Below are 19,442 nucleotides of genomic sequence, written 5' to 3'. Positions count from 1 at the left end.
TGTACCAGGATTGAACCCTGGGGCTAAGTGCTTAACCACTAGATCACATCCCCAGCCCTTTTTATTTTTTATCTTAAGGTCTTGCTAAGTTGCTGAGGCTGGCATTTTTGCAGTCCTGCCTCACCTGGTTGGGATTACAGTTGTGCAACACTGCACCTTGCTAAATGTATTTTGAAGGAGTTAATTTTTGGCTCTAGTGCTTTATTTGTTTTCTCATGTGACACATTCCCCCCACCAACACACACAGGGTTGTTGTTTTTTTGGTGTTGGACACTGAACCCAGGACCTCTCACATGCTGAACATGCACTCTCCCATTGAGATACACTCCCAGCCCCTCACACAGGGTTTTTCAAGGACTTGTTTATTCTCCTTTGCAACTGACTAGTTTATCTTTGTTAATATCTGAAAGTTCACAGTTGATGGCTACGAAGACCTCCCAGTTGGCCAAACAGGATTAGGGGTCTGCCACTCCTACTTTACCCTCCAGAGATAGCAGAAATGGTGCAGAGGCTCCACGCCCAGTTTTTTTCTAAATCTTGATGTTTCAGTTTTAGCGACTTTTGTGTTTATATTTCATTATGTCTAAGTTTCTGCTCTTCTGTTCTAATCTGGGTCTCAGTCAGTGATGTCTTTCTAAAATGTCTCAACTCACTACCCACTAACTCCTTACTCTTGTTTTATATATCTTCATACTTAACAGCTTGAGTATTTTATTTATGTGTCTCCCCTCTCTAGAGGGTAATAATTTTTTTTGTAGTTTTAGATGGACAGCATGACTTTATTTATTTTTATGAGATGCTAAGGTTCGAACCCAGTGCCTCACACGTTAGGCAAGCCTTTGCCACTGAGCTACAACCCCAGCTCCTCTAGGCGGTAACTTCTAAAGGATGTATCCCTAAAAATATGGTAGACTCTTGACAAATATCTGAACAAACCTCTGGTTATTGGGTCTACTTAGTCGCTCATTTTGGTCCCTATATTTGTGTCTCACACTTCCTCGGTATGCAAATGTCTTTCTGCCTCGGTCATGCCTTCCGGTTTCTTTCCATATCCAAAGGTCTAAGTTTACCGCTGTGTGAGACTAGGATTCGCACAGGCCGGTAGCGGGGGTGCCAGTGATTGGGGTGTCGGGCGTCCTGGCGTCTCACGTGCTGTCCCAAGTTCCTCTGGCTGTGTCATAACTTCATTCCGGGTTCGCACTGCCCCGTGTCTCTCATGGTGGGTTCTGTCTCGACGCATCCGTTTCCTTCAGAGGCTCGACTGCGAATGCATGTGACCGCGCTGGACGACGCCTCCGCCTCCTCCGCCTCCTTTGCTGCGCTGCCGCCGCCGCAGCCGCCGCTCCCGCCGCCGCCGCCGCAGTGTTCCGCCCTGTGCTCGCCGCTTCCGCCGGTCTGCTAAGCCCCGCCCTCGCTCGTCATGAGCCAATCCTCGAGTACGTCGCTTGTCCCCGCCCCGGCGCCCTCCTCGGCGCGCGCCCCTCCCTCCGCCCGCCGGCCCGCCCGTCAGTCAGGCAGGCAGTCTGTCCGAGCGGTCGTAACCCCTCCAGTTCTCTTGGGCATTGCCGTCCTTCTTTCTTCCTGGTCAGCAACAGCGGCTGCACCAGAAGCATCGCAGTTCCTTCGGGAGGCGCGGCAGGGACTGAGTGGCGACAGCGGAGCGTCGAGCCTAGCGCAGCTGAGGCGGCGGCGGCGGCCGGGCAGCCAACATGGCGGCGGCGGCGGCGGCGGGCGCGGGCCCGGAGATGGTCCGCGGGCAGGTGTTCGACGTGGGGCCGCGCTACACCAACCTCTCGTACATCGGCGAGGGCGCCTACGGCATGGTGTGGTGAGTGGCCGCGCCCGCCCGCAGCCCCGACCGCGCCGGGACACACCACTGCCTGGGGCTCCAGCGGACGCAGCCGCGGCCTCACCCGCGCTTTGGCCTCCCGCGCCGCGACCCCAACCATAGGCTTCTTGGTCCACGCGACGGGGTTTTAGCGCGGGGTCCCCGGGGGGTGATAGATATTTAGGTGTTGTTAAGGGCGTTTCCAGGGCTGCTCTCTCGCGGTTGGGAGGGGCTCAGCGGGTGGAGGTTAGGAGACCCACGTACTCGGTCGCAAGCGCGGACTTTCAAGCCTGGACCCCCAGGAAGGGAACCTCGGCACCTCTTGTCCCTTGATTGTCTAATATCACGGCCTCCTTTTTGAAGTTCAATTGTAAACCCTGGGATGCCATCAGATGCTCGTCGATGGTGGCGGCGGTGTTCTTGAAAGCCTTTTCGCCTCAGCCTATGTGCAGAATACCGAAATACTATTTTTATTCCTTCCATCTCTGTTTACCGTGAACAGCTTTCATTAAGTACCTCCAGTGATGCTAATGGTGCTTTTCTGCGCACGCTTTCTAAAAAGCATTAGTGACACCAGTATTGGTTGCGAAATATTTCAACCTTGAAGTCTTTAAGTGGGTTTTAATATTGTGCTGTTTGCGTTTCAGGAAGGACAAGCCAGCATCACTCTCTTAACTTATTAAAAATCTGTTTGAGTTGGGCCTAATTGGACTCCCCTCTCCTTACTCTAAGTGAGCTCTTTTAACAGCATAAATGCATCCAGACATTTTAGCTTAATTATGGTAGACTTTTCCTATTAATGTTTGGTTTGGGGTTTTTTTGTTGTTGTTATTGTTTTTTGTGCTGAGGATTGATTCTTTTGGTGCTTTGTGCATGCGAGGCAAGCACTCTACCTCTTAATATTTTTAGTGGTCAGTATATAAAGTCTAAATGGTATTCTTATCACATTCAGGCTGTCTCATCTTGATCCAGATCTCTCTAGAAACGATATTGTTTTTATTATAATGACCTAATTGTAGTGTTTTATGTTGATGAAGACTTGTGGAAGTAGATTCTCTTACACCTAAATCTTGGGTCTCTTGTATTAAACCAATTTATTGAATGCATCGTGGCAGGTACTGTGCTACCTCCATTATTTAATTGATTTTATCTGGCTAGCACCTTGTGGAAGGAAGACAGTGACAATATTCCTCTTTCAGGTAAGGAAGTATTTATAGGTGAAGCCATTCCCAAGGTCACAGACCTAAAGTCAGGTTTAAATTTATATACTGATATCCTACTTCAAATGCTGCAGCTTTTTTTCTACACCCAGCTTTCCTTAAATAGTATTAATAATAATTCAGAAGTTTAGCATATTTTACTGTTATGAACAAGTCTTTTTTAGAAATGCATTCAAATTTGAATGATCATAATTTTAGAAATGCCAAAGAGGGTATGTTCTTCCAAATGTCTTAACTAAATAGACAACATTTTTTAAAAAAATACTATGAATATTTTCATTTTCTTTAGGAGCAAAATGCTTCACAGTGTACCACTATGAAAATTAACTTGAACTCACAGGCTTAGGAGCCAAAAGAGATAGTAAATTAGGTCAGGCCATAGAGAAATAGGTTCTGAAACTAGTGGAGAGAAAGTACTGCCCAAAGCATCACTTCTGTCTCATATCTTATTGTTCTTGCACCTGCTGGTAAGTATTGCTAGTAAATATATCATTAATAGAGGCTCGCAGTTGCATCCTTTGGTCTCTTTCTAAAAATGAAATTTTTGAAATATGGTCTGAAAAATTTGTAGAAGATGTCAATTTAAAGTTTTACCCTCACACCATCTGATAAGATACTTAAAAGTCTGAAGATTATTTAGATCTGGGAACTCTTTCACCCACTACTGTCAATTTATTTGACCCAAGTCTCCAGTTGAAATGCCAAGTCCTCTTACTGTAATTTTTCTTTTCCTAAGTAAAATACAGATATAATTGGAATTTGAATCCTGGGTCCAGATGATAGCCTTTATCTTCAGGTTGAAAATACACCTTAGTATTAATTGAATCATCTGCATTGCACATTAGCTTTTGATCAATGTTGATTAACAAGTTCTGGGTTTTTAGAGAGCTTCTTGGCTGAAATGTTAATATTTGAATAATAATCTCTTAAAAACTTAATACTTCAGAAGGATTTAAGGCTGTTTTTAAGCAATTTAAAAAATTTTTTTCTGAATCAGTTCATTAGAAATTGTGGTAGTTTTATTCAGGTTTCTTTCCTAATCACTATGTGGATGTTATAAAAATGAAGAGGGTTTTGAGTTAGGCCTTTGAGAGTGGGTGTGATTTTGATAGGCAGATAATAGGAGCAGGTGACAGCTTGAGCTGTGAAATCTAATCCTGGAAAAGTACTTCAGTGACAAACTGTAAAGGATTTTTTTTTTAAAGATTATCTTTTTTTAAAAAAAAAATATTTTTTAGTTGTTGATGGACTTTATTGTATTTATTTTTACATGGTGCTGAGGATCGAACCCAGTGCCTCACGCATGCTAGGCGAGCATGCTACCACTGAGCCAGAAGCCCAGCTCCTGTAAAGGATTCTTAATGGCACATCTGAGTTTGACTGTATTTGTGCAGTGGAGAGGCATTGACATTTTTGAAACAGGCAGTCATGGTCAGTTTTGAGATTTGGGGGAAGATGGATCAATACTGGTAAGAATGATAGGAAAAAGAACTGGAATGGAGGCCATTGTAACTATCTAATGGAGTAGTAATCCTGTGGCAGAGGGAATTAAGGGGTCTTGGATAGATGGCATTAGTCACAGGAGTTCTTATGGGAAGAATGGTAGAAAGACTTGTAATCATGGCATGTATGGGTAGAAGGAAAAGAGATGTATAAAGGATAAGAGAACAAGAAAGGTGGGGTTTATATTTTAGAGATTTCTGAGAGAGAATAAGACAATGCCAAGACTGTCTTGGGAACTTGGGAGGATGGGGGTGCCATTATCCAAGAGAAGAGGTAGATTCTGGAGGCAGAGCAGATTTGTCTGGGAGGAACAGTGAGTTCTGATGTAGGCTCAAGATAGTGATACCTACATCCCATTCAGGTTATATAAAGAGTGTCTTGAAATTTTTAACAGGGGAACAGGAACTAGAGATGAAATTTTGTGTATAGCCAATGATAGCTCAAATCTTGAGTGGAGGAGCACAGATTCTTATTTGGGGGTCATTGATTAGGTAAAATTGCAAGCATGTATTCATTTTTTTGGTGTATGACCTGTAACACTCAGTAGATTTTCAGAGGGGTTCATTATCCCAGAAAGGTTCAGAACCCTGAGATAGAAGAGATGGACCAAAGAGTTTACTCCAGCAAACAAATACTAATAGCAGACAAAGGAAGAGGAACTTGAGGACTGGTGAAATGTGTAAGAAAGACTGGTGGGATTAAGAGAGAAGTGGAAGGTGTATGCTTCATTGTCTTGATAACTAAGATAAGAATTTATCTGTTTTAGAGTAGTTGAGTTTGAAATTGTTTCTAAAAGTGACAGAAAGGTTGGGGTCATGTCCATAGAGATGTTAATTGAAGCCTTGTGAGTGGATGAGAAAATACCTGAGAACTGAGCCAAAGAAATGTCTACCTTTAGGTGTCAATAGATGGCAAGTTACAGAAGAGCACAGGAAATATTGTCTGAGAGATCAAAGAACAAAGTCAGTGGTCATTACAGTATTGGTATTGAATACTGTAGAGAGTGAAAATAATGCATCTGAAGACAAGCTATTTATATTTGTTGATTTTTTTCCACTCCCCTTTTTGAAAATGTGGCACACATCTGCAGTCTCAGGATGAAGGATTCAAAGTTCAAGGTCAACCTGGGCAATAAAATTAAAAAAGGTTGGGGTTTTAGCTAAAGTGGTAAAGTGCTTACCTAGCACACAAGAGGCCCTGGGTTCAGTGCCCAGTACTTCAGAAATGAAAGGATGGTTTCAACTGAAATTTTATTATGGTCACATTCCTGATGGTATGGTATTCTGTCCTGTTGAGGATTTTATAATTATATCAGTCTAGGGGCTGGGGTTGTGGCTCAGTGGTAGAGCACTCGCCTGGTGTGTGCAAGGCTCTGGGTTCAATCCTCAGCACCACATAAAAATAAATAAATAAATAAAATAAAGGCATTGTGTACAACTAAAAGAAATAAATATTAAAAAAATAAATTAAAAAATAATAATTATTATATCTGTCTAGAACTACTGTACCATTTATTCTATAGTTCTGTTTTGTTTTTAAACATGTATTGTCTAATCTTCAACCACCCTGCAAAGGTGGTTACTCTTTTTCTTTTTTTTTAGTCAGTAAGGAAACTTTAGTTAATTTGACCAAGATGCACAGCTAGGAAGTAACAGGAAAACCCATTCTGCCTGGTTCCTAAGAAAGATTACAATGGAAGAATGAGGGTGTAGTTCAGTGTAGAGCACTTGTCTACCATGTGTAAGGCCCTCAGTTTGGTCTTGGTATCACCCCCCCCCCCAAAAAAAAAAAATGAAAAAGTATGTTTTCAACAACAGAAAATGTCTTTTGCCTATTTTTCAACCAATCATGGAAATCCAGATGTGGTGGCACACACTCGTGATCCCAGCTACTCAAGAGGTTGAGGCAGAAGGATGGCAGGTTCAAGGCCAATCTGTACAACTTGGCAAGACCCTTTCTCAAATTAAAAAAATTTTCATGCAAGGTCATTTACTCGAAATATTTAATGTGCCAGGATTCACACATGATCTATGCACTTGACTGACTTAATCCAAATAGTGGGATGAGGTTGGCCAGTAATACAAACACTATACCACCAGTATATGGGAGAAATGTATGAAATGCTGGGAGAAAAAGAAGGCCTGAGTGATATGGGAGTAGGCTATTTTTTTAATGGTCTTACACACTTTTGAGCTTGGTGTTGCTGTATGAATAGATGTTTGCCTTCAAAAGTACTTTTCAGGCAAAGGGAAATACACATGGAAAGACACAGAAGGCTGAAAACATAATATGAGGTCAGGAAAACCACACATTGTTTGGGTACCAAGACTATAGAAAGACTTTGGGAGAAGGCTAGAGTTGAGAAAGTTGGGGTGGGCAGGACCAAATTCTGAAGTGCAGTGTTTGTAAGTTTGGTCTTGATTTTGTAGGTGATTGGAAGTCATTAAAGTATGGCCCTCAATATGGCAGTTCTTGTCAAATTTTTTAGTTGCATGCATTCTTTCACTTTGCTTCCCTTATGTTTTCTACTTGCTGTGCCTACTTGCTTTTTTTTTTTTTTTTTTTTTTGCTTCTTGGTCTTGGGGTGATTTCACCCACCTTCTCCTGAGGTGTTTGGAAATGCAAGGGGCTTTTTTGTTGTCAAAATTTTGGTGTTCATGGATGGGTTGTAGCTCTTGTTGAGCGCTTTCCTCGCATGTGTGAGGGTTCGATCCTCAGTACCACATAAAAAAAATAAATAAAACAAAGATATTATGTCTATCAACTGAAATTTTTTTTTTTCTGTGATGATATTGGCCTTTATTATCTATGCAATGAGGGCATACAAGCTAAATGACCACAGTGCACCATATAGTCAGTCCCTCCACGGGAGAATTGTACTGCAAGAGTGCCAATAGTATACCCCTCTAAACCTAGGAAATGTTGGGTTCTTTTCTAGCTGTGGCTTCTGCTAAGACTCATCCCTGTGAACTTTGCCCTCCCTTCCACCCTGAAACTGCTGGGTTTTGTGTCACCTGTTTGAAAGGGAGGAGCAACTTACTATCTTGATTGGTGACAGAGATCTGTTATACCAATTTTGGAGCCTGAAAATAAGAGGAGACCAATTTACATGAATAGCAGGAAATCTAGTGTTTCTGAACAAAGCTTAGAGTGCAAATAAAACTAAGAAGACATTTAATTTCAAAATTAATAGTACCTCTAATAATGTGCTTCTGGTAGTTAACTGTGTTACATTTTTCCCATGAATTTAATTTGTATATTCTCAGTTCTCAGGTATTATAAAAAGATTGTTATGAAAAGCATCCAAATTGAGTTTTCCCAAGAACCATATATAATTCATGCCTCACCTTGCACACACTAAGATATTTGATTAAAAAACAGTTGATTTGGGCTGGAGTTGTGGCTCAGCAGTAGAGCGCTTGCCCAGCACATGCGAGGCGCGCTGGGTTCAGTCCTCAGCACCACATAAAAATAAATAACTAAATGAAAGGTATTGTGTCTAACTACAACTAAAAAAAAAAAAACAACCTTTTTTTAAAAAGTTTATTTTTTTTTCCAGTAAACATACAGAACTCCCTTCCTCTAGCGTACTTTACACACCTATCTGCCAAACTTAGGTTACTGTTTCTTCCCTTTTGCTTCTCCTTTCCCATATACAACTTAGAGCTACCACACCAAGAGGTATCTACGAGCACACATTTAGTAGCCTGCGCTCTCTCTACTTCTACTAGAAAAGGCTACCTACCTAAGTTTTGAGTTGGCCCATACTGTACCAGGAGGAAGAGAGAGAACCAGGAAGATTCTGAACCTGGGCTTTCTGGAACCTGAGCAGAAAAACAGAAGGAGAAAGCTCAGCAAATTTATGGGTTCATGTTTTATCAATTAAAAATGAAGGGATTGGGTTCTATCTGGTTTTCAAACAGCTTCCTGAGGGGCTTCAGGCCTTACCCTAAAAGGGGAAATTTCATGTGCAGCACACTCTTTTTCCTCATTGAAGCATCTCTGCATTTTCCTTTCCTTTTTCTTTTCTTATCCTCTTCTTCCTTCTTCCCCTTTCTCTTTTCTTTTATTCATTGGTCACCTTCACATATATACTTACAGGATCATCAGGGTAAAATTCCATTTGGGGAAAGGATTCAGTTGCTCTAAAAGCATTAGGAAACCAATAGTATAGATCCTCTCTAAGGTCCATCTCAGGTTCTCTGCCCCAAGAAAGAAAAATAAGGAACAGGTCTCCACCATCTCTGGTATAGTCGTGCATGTTGTGAGATCACTGCTGGAAAGAACAGAGAAGTTCTTCCTCCTCAGTCCAAGAGAAAAAAAAGGTTTATGCCAGGTAACCTTACCTTCTGAGCCAGGTAGGAGATAAAGTCAGTGTCTGCCATGAATGCATGAGGTATTGGAGGTTTGGAAAATGTGAAGTAAATTTGGGACCACTTTTGTGTGCTTGAAAGTCTTCTAGATATGACTCAAAGGACTGCCCCCACTCCTTTTAAGCTCCTTGAAAGGGAGGACTTTGTCCCTGCCTTATCTCCAGTATCTAGTGCAAGCATTGTACATAGTATTAGGTACTCCGTAAATATTTGCCAAATCAGGCAGAATGTAATAGTATCTTAGTAATGGTGCATTGAGGCTAGCTAACTCTGTGTTAACCTTATAATCATCTCCACCTTTCCTGTTTTCCATTCACTTTCCTATATTATTTGAATATGAATGAAGGAACAAACTGTAAGCCTCTTTATAAGCAGCAAGAAACATCCCATTTATCAATTTAGAAAACTGCATTTGAAATCTCAGCTCTAGCTCTAAAAGCTGGATGATTTACAGCATATCATTTAACTTCTCAGAGTCTCATTTTACTTTTGGTGAGACAGAGATTATGCTTTTTGAGTGTTGGACTGACTATATTAACTAAATCACTATGTAATTTTACAAATTTTGTATCCCAGTGTAGGGCTAAAGGTTAAAGTGTCAAATGAATGACTGGGGCATAGGCTGGACACCTGCATATATAGGTAACTTTATGGAACCTTTTTTTTTTTTTAAATAATGCTGAAATATATGTGACATAAAATACACCATCTTGGGGCTGGGGATGTGGCTCAAGCGGTAGCGTGCTTGCCTGGCATGCGTGCGGCCCGGGTTCGATCCTCAGCACCACATACAAAGATGTTGTGTCCGCCGATAACTGAAAAATAAATATTAAAAAATTCTCTCTTTCTCTCTCTCTGTTTAAAAAAAAAAAATACACCATCTTAGTTTGGGTATATTCACATTGTACAGCCATTCTCCAGAACTCTCTTCTTGCAAAGCTGAAATTCTAAACATATTAAACAACTCTCCATTTTCCTAGTCCATGTCAACCACCATTCTACTTTCTCTCTAAATTTGACTTGTATGATTGCCCTGTTTCATTTAGCATAATGTCTCAGGGCTCATCCATGCTGTAGCATGTCAGAACTTCCTTTTTAAGGCTGGATAATATTACATTGAATATATACATGTAATCCATTTATTATCTGTGGACACTAGGGTTGCTTCCTTTTTTTCATCAGTTGTGATTAATGCTGCTATAAACATAGGTGTACAGATATCTCTTTGAAAGCTATTTTTAATTCTTTTTGAGTATATACCCAGAAGTGATATTTCTGGATCATAAGGTAATTCTGTTTAATTTTTTTTGACGAATAATCACTATATTTCAAAGTGGTTGTATCATTTTACATTCCCACCAACAGTGGATTAGGATTTCAGTTTCCTCACATGCTTGCTACCACTTATTTTCTGCATTTTTTGATAGTATTGATCCTATTGGGCAGGATTAAAGAACTTGTTTTGCTGGGTCTTGTGCCTGTGTTTGATATACCAGCAGTGCATATTTGACAATAAGACAACTCTTATCTCAAAGGAATCTTTGGAGAATACAGTGGGGAGCTTAAAAACTAAATGTGTGTGTCCGTGCATGTGTATATATTTTTCCCCAAGTGTGCTCTTTGTTCATAGAAAAAAATTTAAAAGTATTTCTTAAACAGTAGTTGTACAGTGTAACCATAATCCACAACTCCAGTCTAATCATGAGAAAACATCAGACAAATCTCAGTTGGGGGCAGTCCACAAAATATCTGACAAATCCTCCCCTAAGTGGTCATAGTCGTTAAAAAAGAAGAGAATCTAAGAAACTGTTATTGCCCACAGAAGAGTAAGGAAGTATGACAATTAAATGTAATATGTCCTGGATGGGACCTTAGAAAAGAAAAAGCACATTAAGTAAAAACTTAGGACATGAATTAAGTGTGGGCTTTAATTAATAATGTATCAATATTGGTTCATTAAATGTGACAAATGTACCATACAAATTTATCAATACCAAGGAAAATTGAATGTGGAGTATATGGAAAAACTCCTATCTTCTTAATTTTTCTGTAAATATGAAGCTATTTTTAAATAAGTTTATCTTTTAAAAAACTTAAGTGATACAGTTTTAAATTATGTATATGGCCTTTTCCTTTAGCATAATGTAACTTCAGATTAGAGAGTATTTGCCTTTTTGTTGAGCTTTAAGAATTCTTTAGGGGCTGGGGTTGTGTCTCAGCAGCAGAGCACTTGCCTCGCATGTGCAAGGCCCTGAGTTCGATCCTCAGCACCACATATAAATAAATAAAGTTAGAAAAAAAAAGCTATTAAAAAAAAAGAATTCTTTATATATTCCAGATACAAGTTCTTTATTAAATATGATTTGGAGTTTTTTTTTCCTCCATTCTGTGGGTTGTCTTTTCACTGTATTGATAGTGCCTTTTGAAGCAAAAGTTTTTTGTTGTTGTTGTTTTGTTTTTGTTTTTTACCTTTATTTTTATTTATTTTTATGTGGTGCTGAGGATGGAACCCAGTGCCCCACGCATGCCAGGTGAGTGCACAACCACTTGAGCCACATCGCCCAGCCCGTCAGTTCTGTTCTATTGATCTTTCTTCATGCCAGTACCACACTGACTGGATTATTTTCTTGATTATTTAATTTGCAATAAGTTTTGAAATTCAGTACTACAAGTCCTGTAGCTTCATTGTTGTTTTGCAAGATTATTTTGCTTGAGTTTCCATATAAAATTTAGGATCAGTTTATTAATTTCTACAAAGAAGTCAGCTGAATTCTAGTAGGAATTGCATTGAAATCTGTACACCAACTTGGGAAATATTGCCATCCTAACCACATTAAGTTTTCTGATCCATGAACATGAATTTCTTTCTGCTTATTTAAATAATAATTTTAATAATGCTTTATAATTTTCAGAGTGTAAGTTTTGTACTACTTTCACTACATATATACCTAAGTGGTTTTTCTTTTTCCCTGCTGGTACTGTAAATGAAATTGTTTTCTTAATTGTATTTTTGGATTGACTGCATATGTATATGGTCTATTTTTGTATACCATATATTTAGTATATTGATCTTGTATTCTACAACATGTGCTGAACTCACTTATTCCAATTTTAGCAAGTTCTTCATGATTTTCTGTATAAAACGTGTCATTACAAATAGAGATAATTTTACATCTTTCTTTCCAATTTGGAAGCCTTTTATCTCTTTCTTTTCTTTTCTTTTTTTTGACTAATTACCCTGGCCAGAGCACCACTCCTAATCTTTTACCATTATGAGTACAATATTAGATGGAGCTTTTTGGTAGGTGCCCTTTCCTTTTTATTCCTAGTTCCTTGAGCATTTTTAACTTGAAAGGGCTTTTGTCAAATGCTTTGCTGAGCCTATTGAGATGATCTGGGCTAAAGTTTTAAATGGCTTTCCAAGTGACTAAAGATTTATATAGGATTTCATTTTTTATTTAATTATTTTAAAACCATATTCTAATTTTTCTGAAATTGTATTAAACAGTTTTATTGTAAAGATATTTTAAAATTTTGTATTCTTTGACCAGTATCTTTCCAGTCCCCCATGAATGATTCTTTAACAAAAACAAGCCTTTTGCTGCAAAACACTTAATAAAAATATCCATTTTTGTTACTCTAGCTAGACTTTCCTAGGTCTTGCCCCAGAGTACAGTATGCCATGTTTCCTTTATAACCAGTTTCTTTCAGGAATTGTCTGTATTGCTGTCTTTTCTAGTACTCCTAGTTTGCCTCTTCTGCTGCTGCTGCTAGATATTCCCTAAACCCACTGTCAACTGGCATTGCACACTTTGTAATTCCTCAGCTTTGATTTTTCTGTTTGGTGATTTTTTTTCCTGATTACCTGCTCTATTCCTTCCCCCATCAAACAGATTCTGTGATTTTTCTGGAGCATTTGCTATTGTAAACTACTTTCTAAAATGTTACCTCTGCTTCTTTGCTGAGGCACCTCTTACTGAGTCTTTGGGCCCTTTGTTCTTAGTTCTTGGGCCCTCGTGTGTGTTCCATACAGTCTCTCTGGGTGACCTCATCCAAATTCCTAGGGACTGATGACTCTCCAGTCCTAAAAATAAAACAGAACCAAACCTCCACTTCCCTTCAAGGCATCCTTGTCTCTCCTTTAGGTCCCTGTCTACTGTTTTATCTTTTTCCTCCCACCTCTAGCTAAAGCTCTTTTTGCTGTGCTGGACATGTTCTCAACAGGATTTCTTTTGTTGTTTTAATTCTAACTTAATGCTTATGCTATGCCATTGTGTCCCCTTTTTCCCCCTTTCATATATCTATGAATCCAACAAGTCATGTCAACATAACATTAAATTTTACTAAAAATAGATCATTTAGATAACTGTTACCCTCTTGTTGGACATTCAGATTGCTTTAGTTCGTTCCTATTTTTAAATAATACAGTTATACATATTTTTAGTATGACAGCCCTCATCCCTTTTTGAATAATTTTCTTAGAATTTGTTATATTATGTGCATGTACATACACATGGATGCACAAAATGGGATAACCAGGTCAAAGAAAGAATAATGCTTTCATACTATGTGGCCATATTTCTGTCCTGGAATAGCATTTAAACTATGTTGCCATTAATTTTTTCCATATTTTTATTGGTGCATTATAGTTTTACATAATGATGGGATTTGTTAACATATTTGTACATGCACACAATGTAACGATATAGTTTGACTAATATCACTGCCCAGCACTTCCCCCTTTCCTCCCCACCTCCCACCCCTTGGTCCTTTTCCTCTATTTATCTCATTCTCATTTTCATGAGATTTCCCCCTCCACCTTTCTTTTCCTTTTTCCTTTCTAGCTTTTGCATGTGAGAGAAAACATACAATCCTTGACCTTTTGATATTGAGTTTTTTCTCTTAACATAATGGTCTCTAGTTCCATCTATTTTCCTGCAAATATCATAATTTTATCCTCTATGGTTGCATAAAACCCTATTGTGTATATATACCACATTTTCTTTATCCATTCATTCATTGATGGACAGCTAGGCTGCTTTCATAATTTGGCTATTGTGAACGTGTTACTATAAACATCACGTATCACTGTAGTGTGATGACCTTAGTTCTTCAGGACAAATACCAAGGAGTGGTATAGCTGTGCCATGTGGTGATTTCTATGTCTTGTCTTTTGAGGGCTGCCATTAATTTTTAAGAGAATCTCTCTTTGCTTTCCCTTCTTGTAACATGGTATTCTTACTTATAATTGAATAGTAGGTAGTAGCTTATAGTTGTACGTAGAATCTACTTAGTTGCTTTATTTGAGCTTTATTTATAAAGCTAAACTTTTTTGAGGTTTTACTCATCTCATATTTTAACTGTATTCAAATTATTGCACTGTTTGCCTATTAGAAGTTGAGTATTAATCTTTATTTCCTGAAAATCATTAAAATATTTCTATAACCAAGTGTATTAATTCTTTATTGTGTTCTTTTATTGCTCCTGAATTGGTAAGTACACTGAGGCTTTTAACCTTTAATTTAGCCTTTTAACCTCTATAGAATTTATTGTAGACAAAAGTGCTACGTTTGGGAGGCGGCTGGGGTTGTGGCTCAGAGGAGACTGCTCACTTACCATGCGTGAGACACTGGGTTCAATCCTCAGCACCACCTAAAAATAAAATAAAGATATTGTGTCCACCTATAACTGAAAATTTTAAAAAAAAAATGCTACGTTTGGGATGCTTATTTTGCTTCCTATTAATAGTTTATGTTTTATTAATGTTTACTAATTACTTTTCTTTTTTAAAAAATATTTTTAGTTATACATGGGCACAATGTCTTTATTTTGTTGATTTATTTTTATATGGCGCTGAGGATCAAACCCAGTGCCTTACATGTGCGAGGCAAGCGTTTTGCCACTGAGCCACAACCTCAGCCCCTAATTGCTTTTCACATAGTCATATTTAACTTATACATATTTACTTATGTCTTTCTGGAATCTGTTCCTTTGGTCTTGTTTAATACCAAGCCTTTTAAATTATTTTTCTTTTTCCCAGATATCTAGTTTTTAATTCCCTAGCAGGATTTTGCCTTGGGGTCCTTGTCAGCTTTCCTACACTGGCAAAGTGGATTGGCCATGATAAAAAGTATCATACACATCCATTTCTTTTAGTTTTGTCCTCTCTAAAAACCCAGAGCCATTTGTCTCCCTGCTCCAGGTTCTCGTGCCTTAATTTGGTTTCTGTTAGCTCTCCAGAGTGAAGGAATCTCTTACCTTAAATTCTTTTTTATTAGTTACACATGACAGTACAATGATCTTGACAATTCATACATTTGAATCAAATGGGGTATAATTTTCATTTTTCTGATTGTACAGGTTGCAGAATCACATTGTCATACAGTCACCTATATGCATACATCAATAATAATGTCTATTATTACCTTAAATTCTTAAGTGTTAGCACTTGACATAGTGATAAAAATCGCCCTGGGGTTGGTAATGGGGGGTTAAAGAGAAAATACTTTCTTTTTGTGTTAATTCACATGTCAGAAATGTTCACTCTTTTAAAAGTATATAATTCAATTGTTTTCCATATATTCACAGTTGCATAATCACCACCACCATGTAATTCCAGAACATTTTTTGTCATTCCAAATGGAAACCCTATAACTTGTCTCTTTCCATTTCTCCTCCTCACCATCCTCTAGCAATCAACCTCTGTCTCCTTTAATAGTGCATAACCTGCCCTACTTGCCTCTTTCTGAGCATATGTATTTTAACTTCCTTATTTTTCTGTGTTTTTGTATCAGCATTTACTTTTCAGAGTCATGCCACTGATTTGGCATTAGCTTCATAAAATCAACTTGAAGCATCTTAATTTTTTCTTTTATTTTTAGTTGTAGATGAACACAATACCTTTATTTTTTATTTATGTATATATGTATGTGGTACTGAGGATCAAACCCAGTGCCTCACACGTATAAAGCAAGCACTCCACCATTGAGATACAAACCAATCGTATCTTACCTAATTGTATTAGGCCCAGGTATGCATTGTCTAATCATTCTCTTTCTATATTCTAGACCTTTCTCCCGCCACCCCCCCCACTCCCCCCCCCACCCCTGCCCCCCGTCATTTAGATTTTGTTATTCGCCCCTTTTTTAAGCCTCTGCCTCTAAACCCTAAACTGTGTTAGGCACAGTGTTCTTTCATTTTCACCAATGATATTCTTCGCTTATATTTTCAAATTTGAAAAATATTGTGTGATGATATTCTTTACTGTGATTTATAAATAGTTCTTTTCTTCAAGTCTCTCTTACTGTGGATTAATTACTTTGATGTTTTTCAGCTCTGATGATTTTCACTTGTACTCCTCTGCCCATTCTGTCTGGTTTCTATCATAATTACTATTGATCATTTTATAATGTATATTCTGCTTGACTCATCTTTTTATCCTGTTTCTTTTCTGTTTCTTCTATTTGTTGCCTTCAGAGATGTTCTCAGTTCTTTTGTAAGGTGTCATAATTCTGCATATTTATTCTAGCCTGTTCTTATTTTGCATTCTCCTTATACGGAACACCCTAACTACAGTTTGTTAGCCTTGCTCCATCTCCGTCTCTATTCTTGTAGCCTTCTGGTTTTCTCCTGTGTCTTTATGATCTGTTACCACTCCCAGCTCCTGGGTTGCCCTTTAAAATTTGCTCACTGTCTTCCTTGTGGACTAGTCTTATCTTTGTTCTTGTTTATAACATATTTATTTTGTTGGAACTCAAAGGAGGAGGCATTCTGTGCCTTTTGTCACTTAGCTCTTCCCAAAGTTCCATTGTGTGAGACTTTCTGGGCACATTCTTGTATAAATGGAAATAAAATGGAATGAACCTAATTCTTTCAGTGGGTAGCTTTGGCTAAGTCACTTTAATTCAATGGTAGGACTTTGACTATTGTGTTCTAAAAAATAGGCATAACTTTTATATTTAATGATGCAACAGGAAAACTAATGCAAAATTTATAATGATCAGTTGAAAAATAAGATAAACATGATTATTGAATTATTTAACATTACTTTTAAATGATAAAATAAGAAGGGGAAATTATGGTTGGGGGCATGGAATGTGGTAAAAATCTTCCAAGTGGCAATGACATTATTTGTATTTGTGTTGAATTTATGATGCAAGTTCTCAGGCACTTATTTCTTCCAAATAACCCAGCATGTGAAAGAGAAGTGTGTCTATTTTACAGAAAAAATATTGAGGTTTAGCAAGGTAAAGAGAGTAAATTGTTCAGGGCATAGAACTATGACAGTGTAAGAACTTGAATTCACGTTTCAAGACTTCCAAGGACAAGATTTGTAACTTGAATCCAAAGAATAGTTTTAAAATTATTTCTTCAGATATACATCACTCTTATCACTCAGTAGGTTAGTATAGATCCTATACTTCATAGAGTTGTGATGATGTGGAGTGCGTGAAGACTGCAAGAGTTCAATCTGTTGTCCTGGAGATTTCTGTTACTCTGAATGTGTAAAGGTCAGGACTGTGGGCATGGTTGTCCTCTGGGGCATAGTGAAAAGCTGTAACATTGCCACTGTCTCTGGCAGAATTTATGTTTAGCTCTTTGGTTTTGTTTAGAAACAGTTGTATTTCATGCTCCAAGGATAAAAGTAAGGAGCACAAAATTAGGAGAGAAAAGAAAAGGAACTAATACCAGAATCTCTACAGTAATTTGAGCAATGAAAAATTTTTGTAATTTCACCAAAACTCATAGTTCTGTTTGACCAGTGTTCTACAGCATTCTTGTGGATCTCTGAAGTCCTTAGAGGATCCTTTGTGCCCCTTCCCAGACTTTTGGAAGGCAGGACATCAGGTCATGATCTGAGGCATGAAGTATTAGATATAAAAATTGGAAAGCTGGGCTGAGGTTGTGGCTCAGCAGCAGAGCGCTCGCCTAGGACGTGCGAGGCCCTGGGTTCGATCCTCAGCACCACATAAAAATAAATAAATAAAATAAAGATATTGTGTCCAACTACAACTAAAAAATAAGTATTTAAAAAAAAATGGAAAGTTGCCAAGTACAGTTACACACACCTGTAATCCCAATAGCTTGTGAGGCTGAGGCAGAAGGATCACAAGTTCAAAGCTAGCTTCAGTAAAAGCAAGGAGCTAAACAGCTCTAAATAAAATAAAAAATAGGTCTGGGATGTGCTCCTGAGTTTAATCTCTGTTACCCCTCCCCCACCCCACCCCCCAAAAAGGAAAGTCTTCAAAAAACAATGCTGTGGGGCTGGAGTAGTGGCTCAGTGGTAGAGAACTGGAATGTGTGAGGCACTGGGTTTTATTCTCAGCACCGCATGTAAATAAATAAACGTCCTTTAACAATTAAAAACTATAAAAAAAAAATCCCAGGCAGTGCCTTTGTCCTTTCAGGAGCATCTGGGCTTGCTCCTGCAGTGTATGGCTATTATATACTCCTTCTTATTCATTTCTGTCTGCAGAATAATCTCGGGGTACACATGGCCCTCCCAGAATCCTCAGCACTCCAGAGAGACATCCCTTTACCAATCTGTGGTCTAGTGTGTGCCTAGACTGTGCTCTAGCTCCGGGTGCTCTGGGAAAAGGAGCTCAATGACCTTCCTCAGCTTTGCATGGGTTCTGTCTGGGATAGGTTTTACTTTGCCAGGGGCAGTATTCTCAAGGGGCATAGATAAAGTGGGACAAATTCCTCTGGGTGAGAGTGATGTGGATTGAGCAGATACCCTGAAAGGCATCTGTCACAGAAAGTCACCTGTGAGAACTTTGTTTAAAAAAAAAAAATTTTCCCCCAGTCTCTACTTCCAGAGTTTGTTCAGTCAATAGACGTGAAAAAGTTAATACTAGTAGGTAGGTAGAAGGGGAAGGTCCCAAAGGAAAATTGGGAGAATTTGTGTTCTTTTGCTTGTCTTTGTTCCGTAGGGAGACTATTCCTATGTTAGAAACACGGGGTACCACAAGGAATCAAACGTGTTTGGAAGTAGCTTGGCAAGGCAAACTTTACTTCTGTAGAAGGGTGTGCTACCAAAAAAGTCTGGCAAACAAGCACACTTGGGTGGGTAGTCTGCCTGTTTTTATACCCAATGCAGCAATGCCCCTTGCTCCAATAGGAGCAAGTAGGCTGATTTTAAAATTGGGGTGGGCAAAGGAAAGAACTATAGTTAAACTGACTACAATTAGATCTCAAAATGACTGCATTTGGCTCTTATACCCCAATTAAGGCTAAGTACTGTATTCTGAAAATGGACCACCAAACTTTTCTGTTTCTCACACATAATAGAACTAAACCATGGGATTAGGGCCCAGGACAAAGTGGGCGAAGGAAAAACTGTCTGGAGAAATTATTCTTGATTTTGATTGTATGTCACAGTCACTGGAATCCTTTAAAAGTAAAAAATCCCTGCCCAGACTGCAGCCTAAGCAATTCAGTTAGAAATTCTGAGTGTGAGATCAAGTACTTCTTTTTATTTTATTTTATTTTTTTTTATTTTCCTGAGATCCCCCACAC

At 38.6% G+C, this 19,442-nt stretch overlaps 1 protein-coding gene across 2 annotated transcripts in view; it reads left to right on the top strand.

The window, feature by feature from the left end:
• The first annotated feature begins 1,493 nt into the window (after positions 1-1,493).
• The window catches only part of Mapk1 (mitogen-activated protein kinase 1), a 102,060-nt gene continuing 84,111 nt past the window's right edge, over positions 1,494-19,442 (top strand). For both annotated transcript variants that reach the window (XM_071618374.1, XM_027924243.2), the window contains exon 1: positions 1,494-1,828. In XM_071618374.1, coding sequence (XP_071474475.1) covers positions 1,710-1,828 — 119 coding nt within the window. In that variant the 5' untranslated portion in view covers positions 1,494-1,709. The remainder of the gene's footprint in view (positions 1,829-19,442) is intronic.

This window comes from Marmota flaviventris, chromosome 1 (genome assembly GCF_047511675.1).
Source record: "Marmota flaviventris isolate mMarFla1 chromosome 1, mMarFla1.hap1, whole genome shotgun sequence".
NCBI classification, from domain to species: Eukaryota; Metazoa; Chordata; class Mammalia; order Rodentia; family Sciuridae; genus Marmota; species Marmota flaviventris.
Note: the sequence above shows the minus strand (reverse complement) of the source record. Positions and strands in the feature narration are given on the sequence as shown.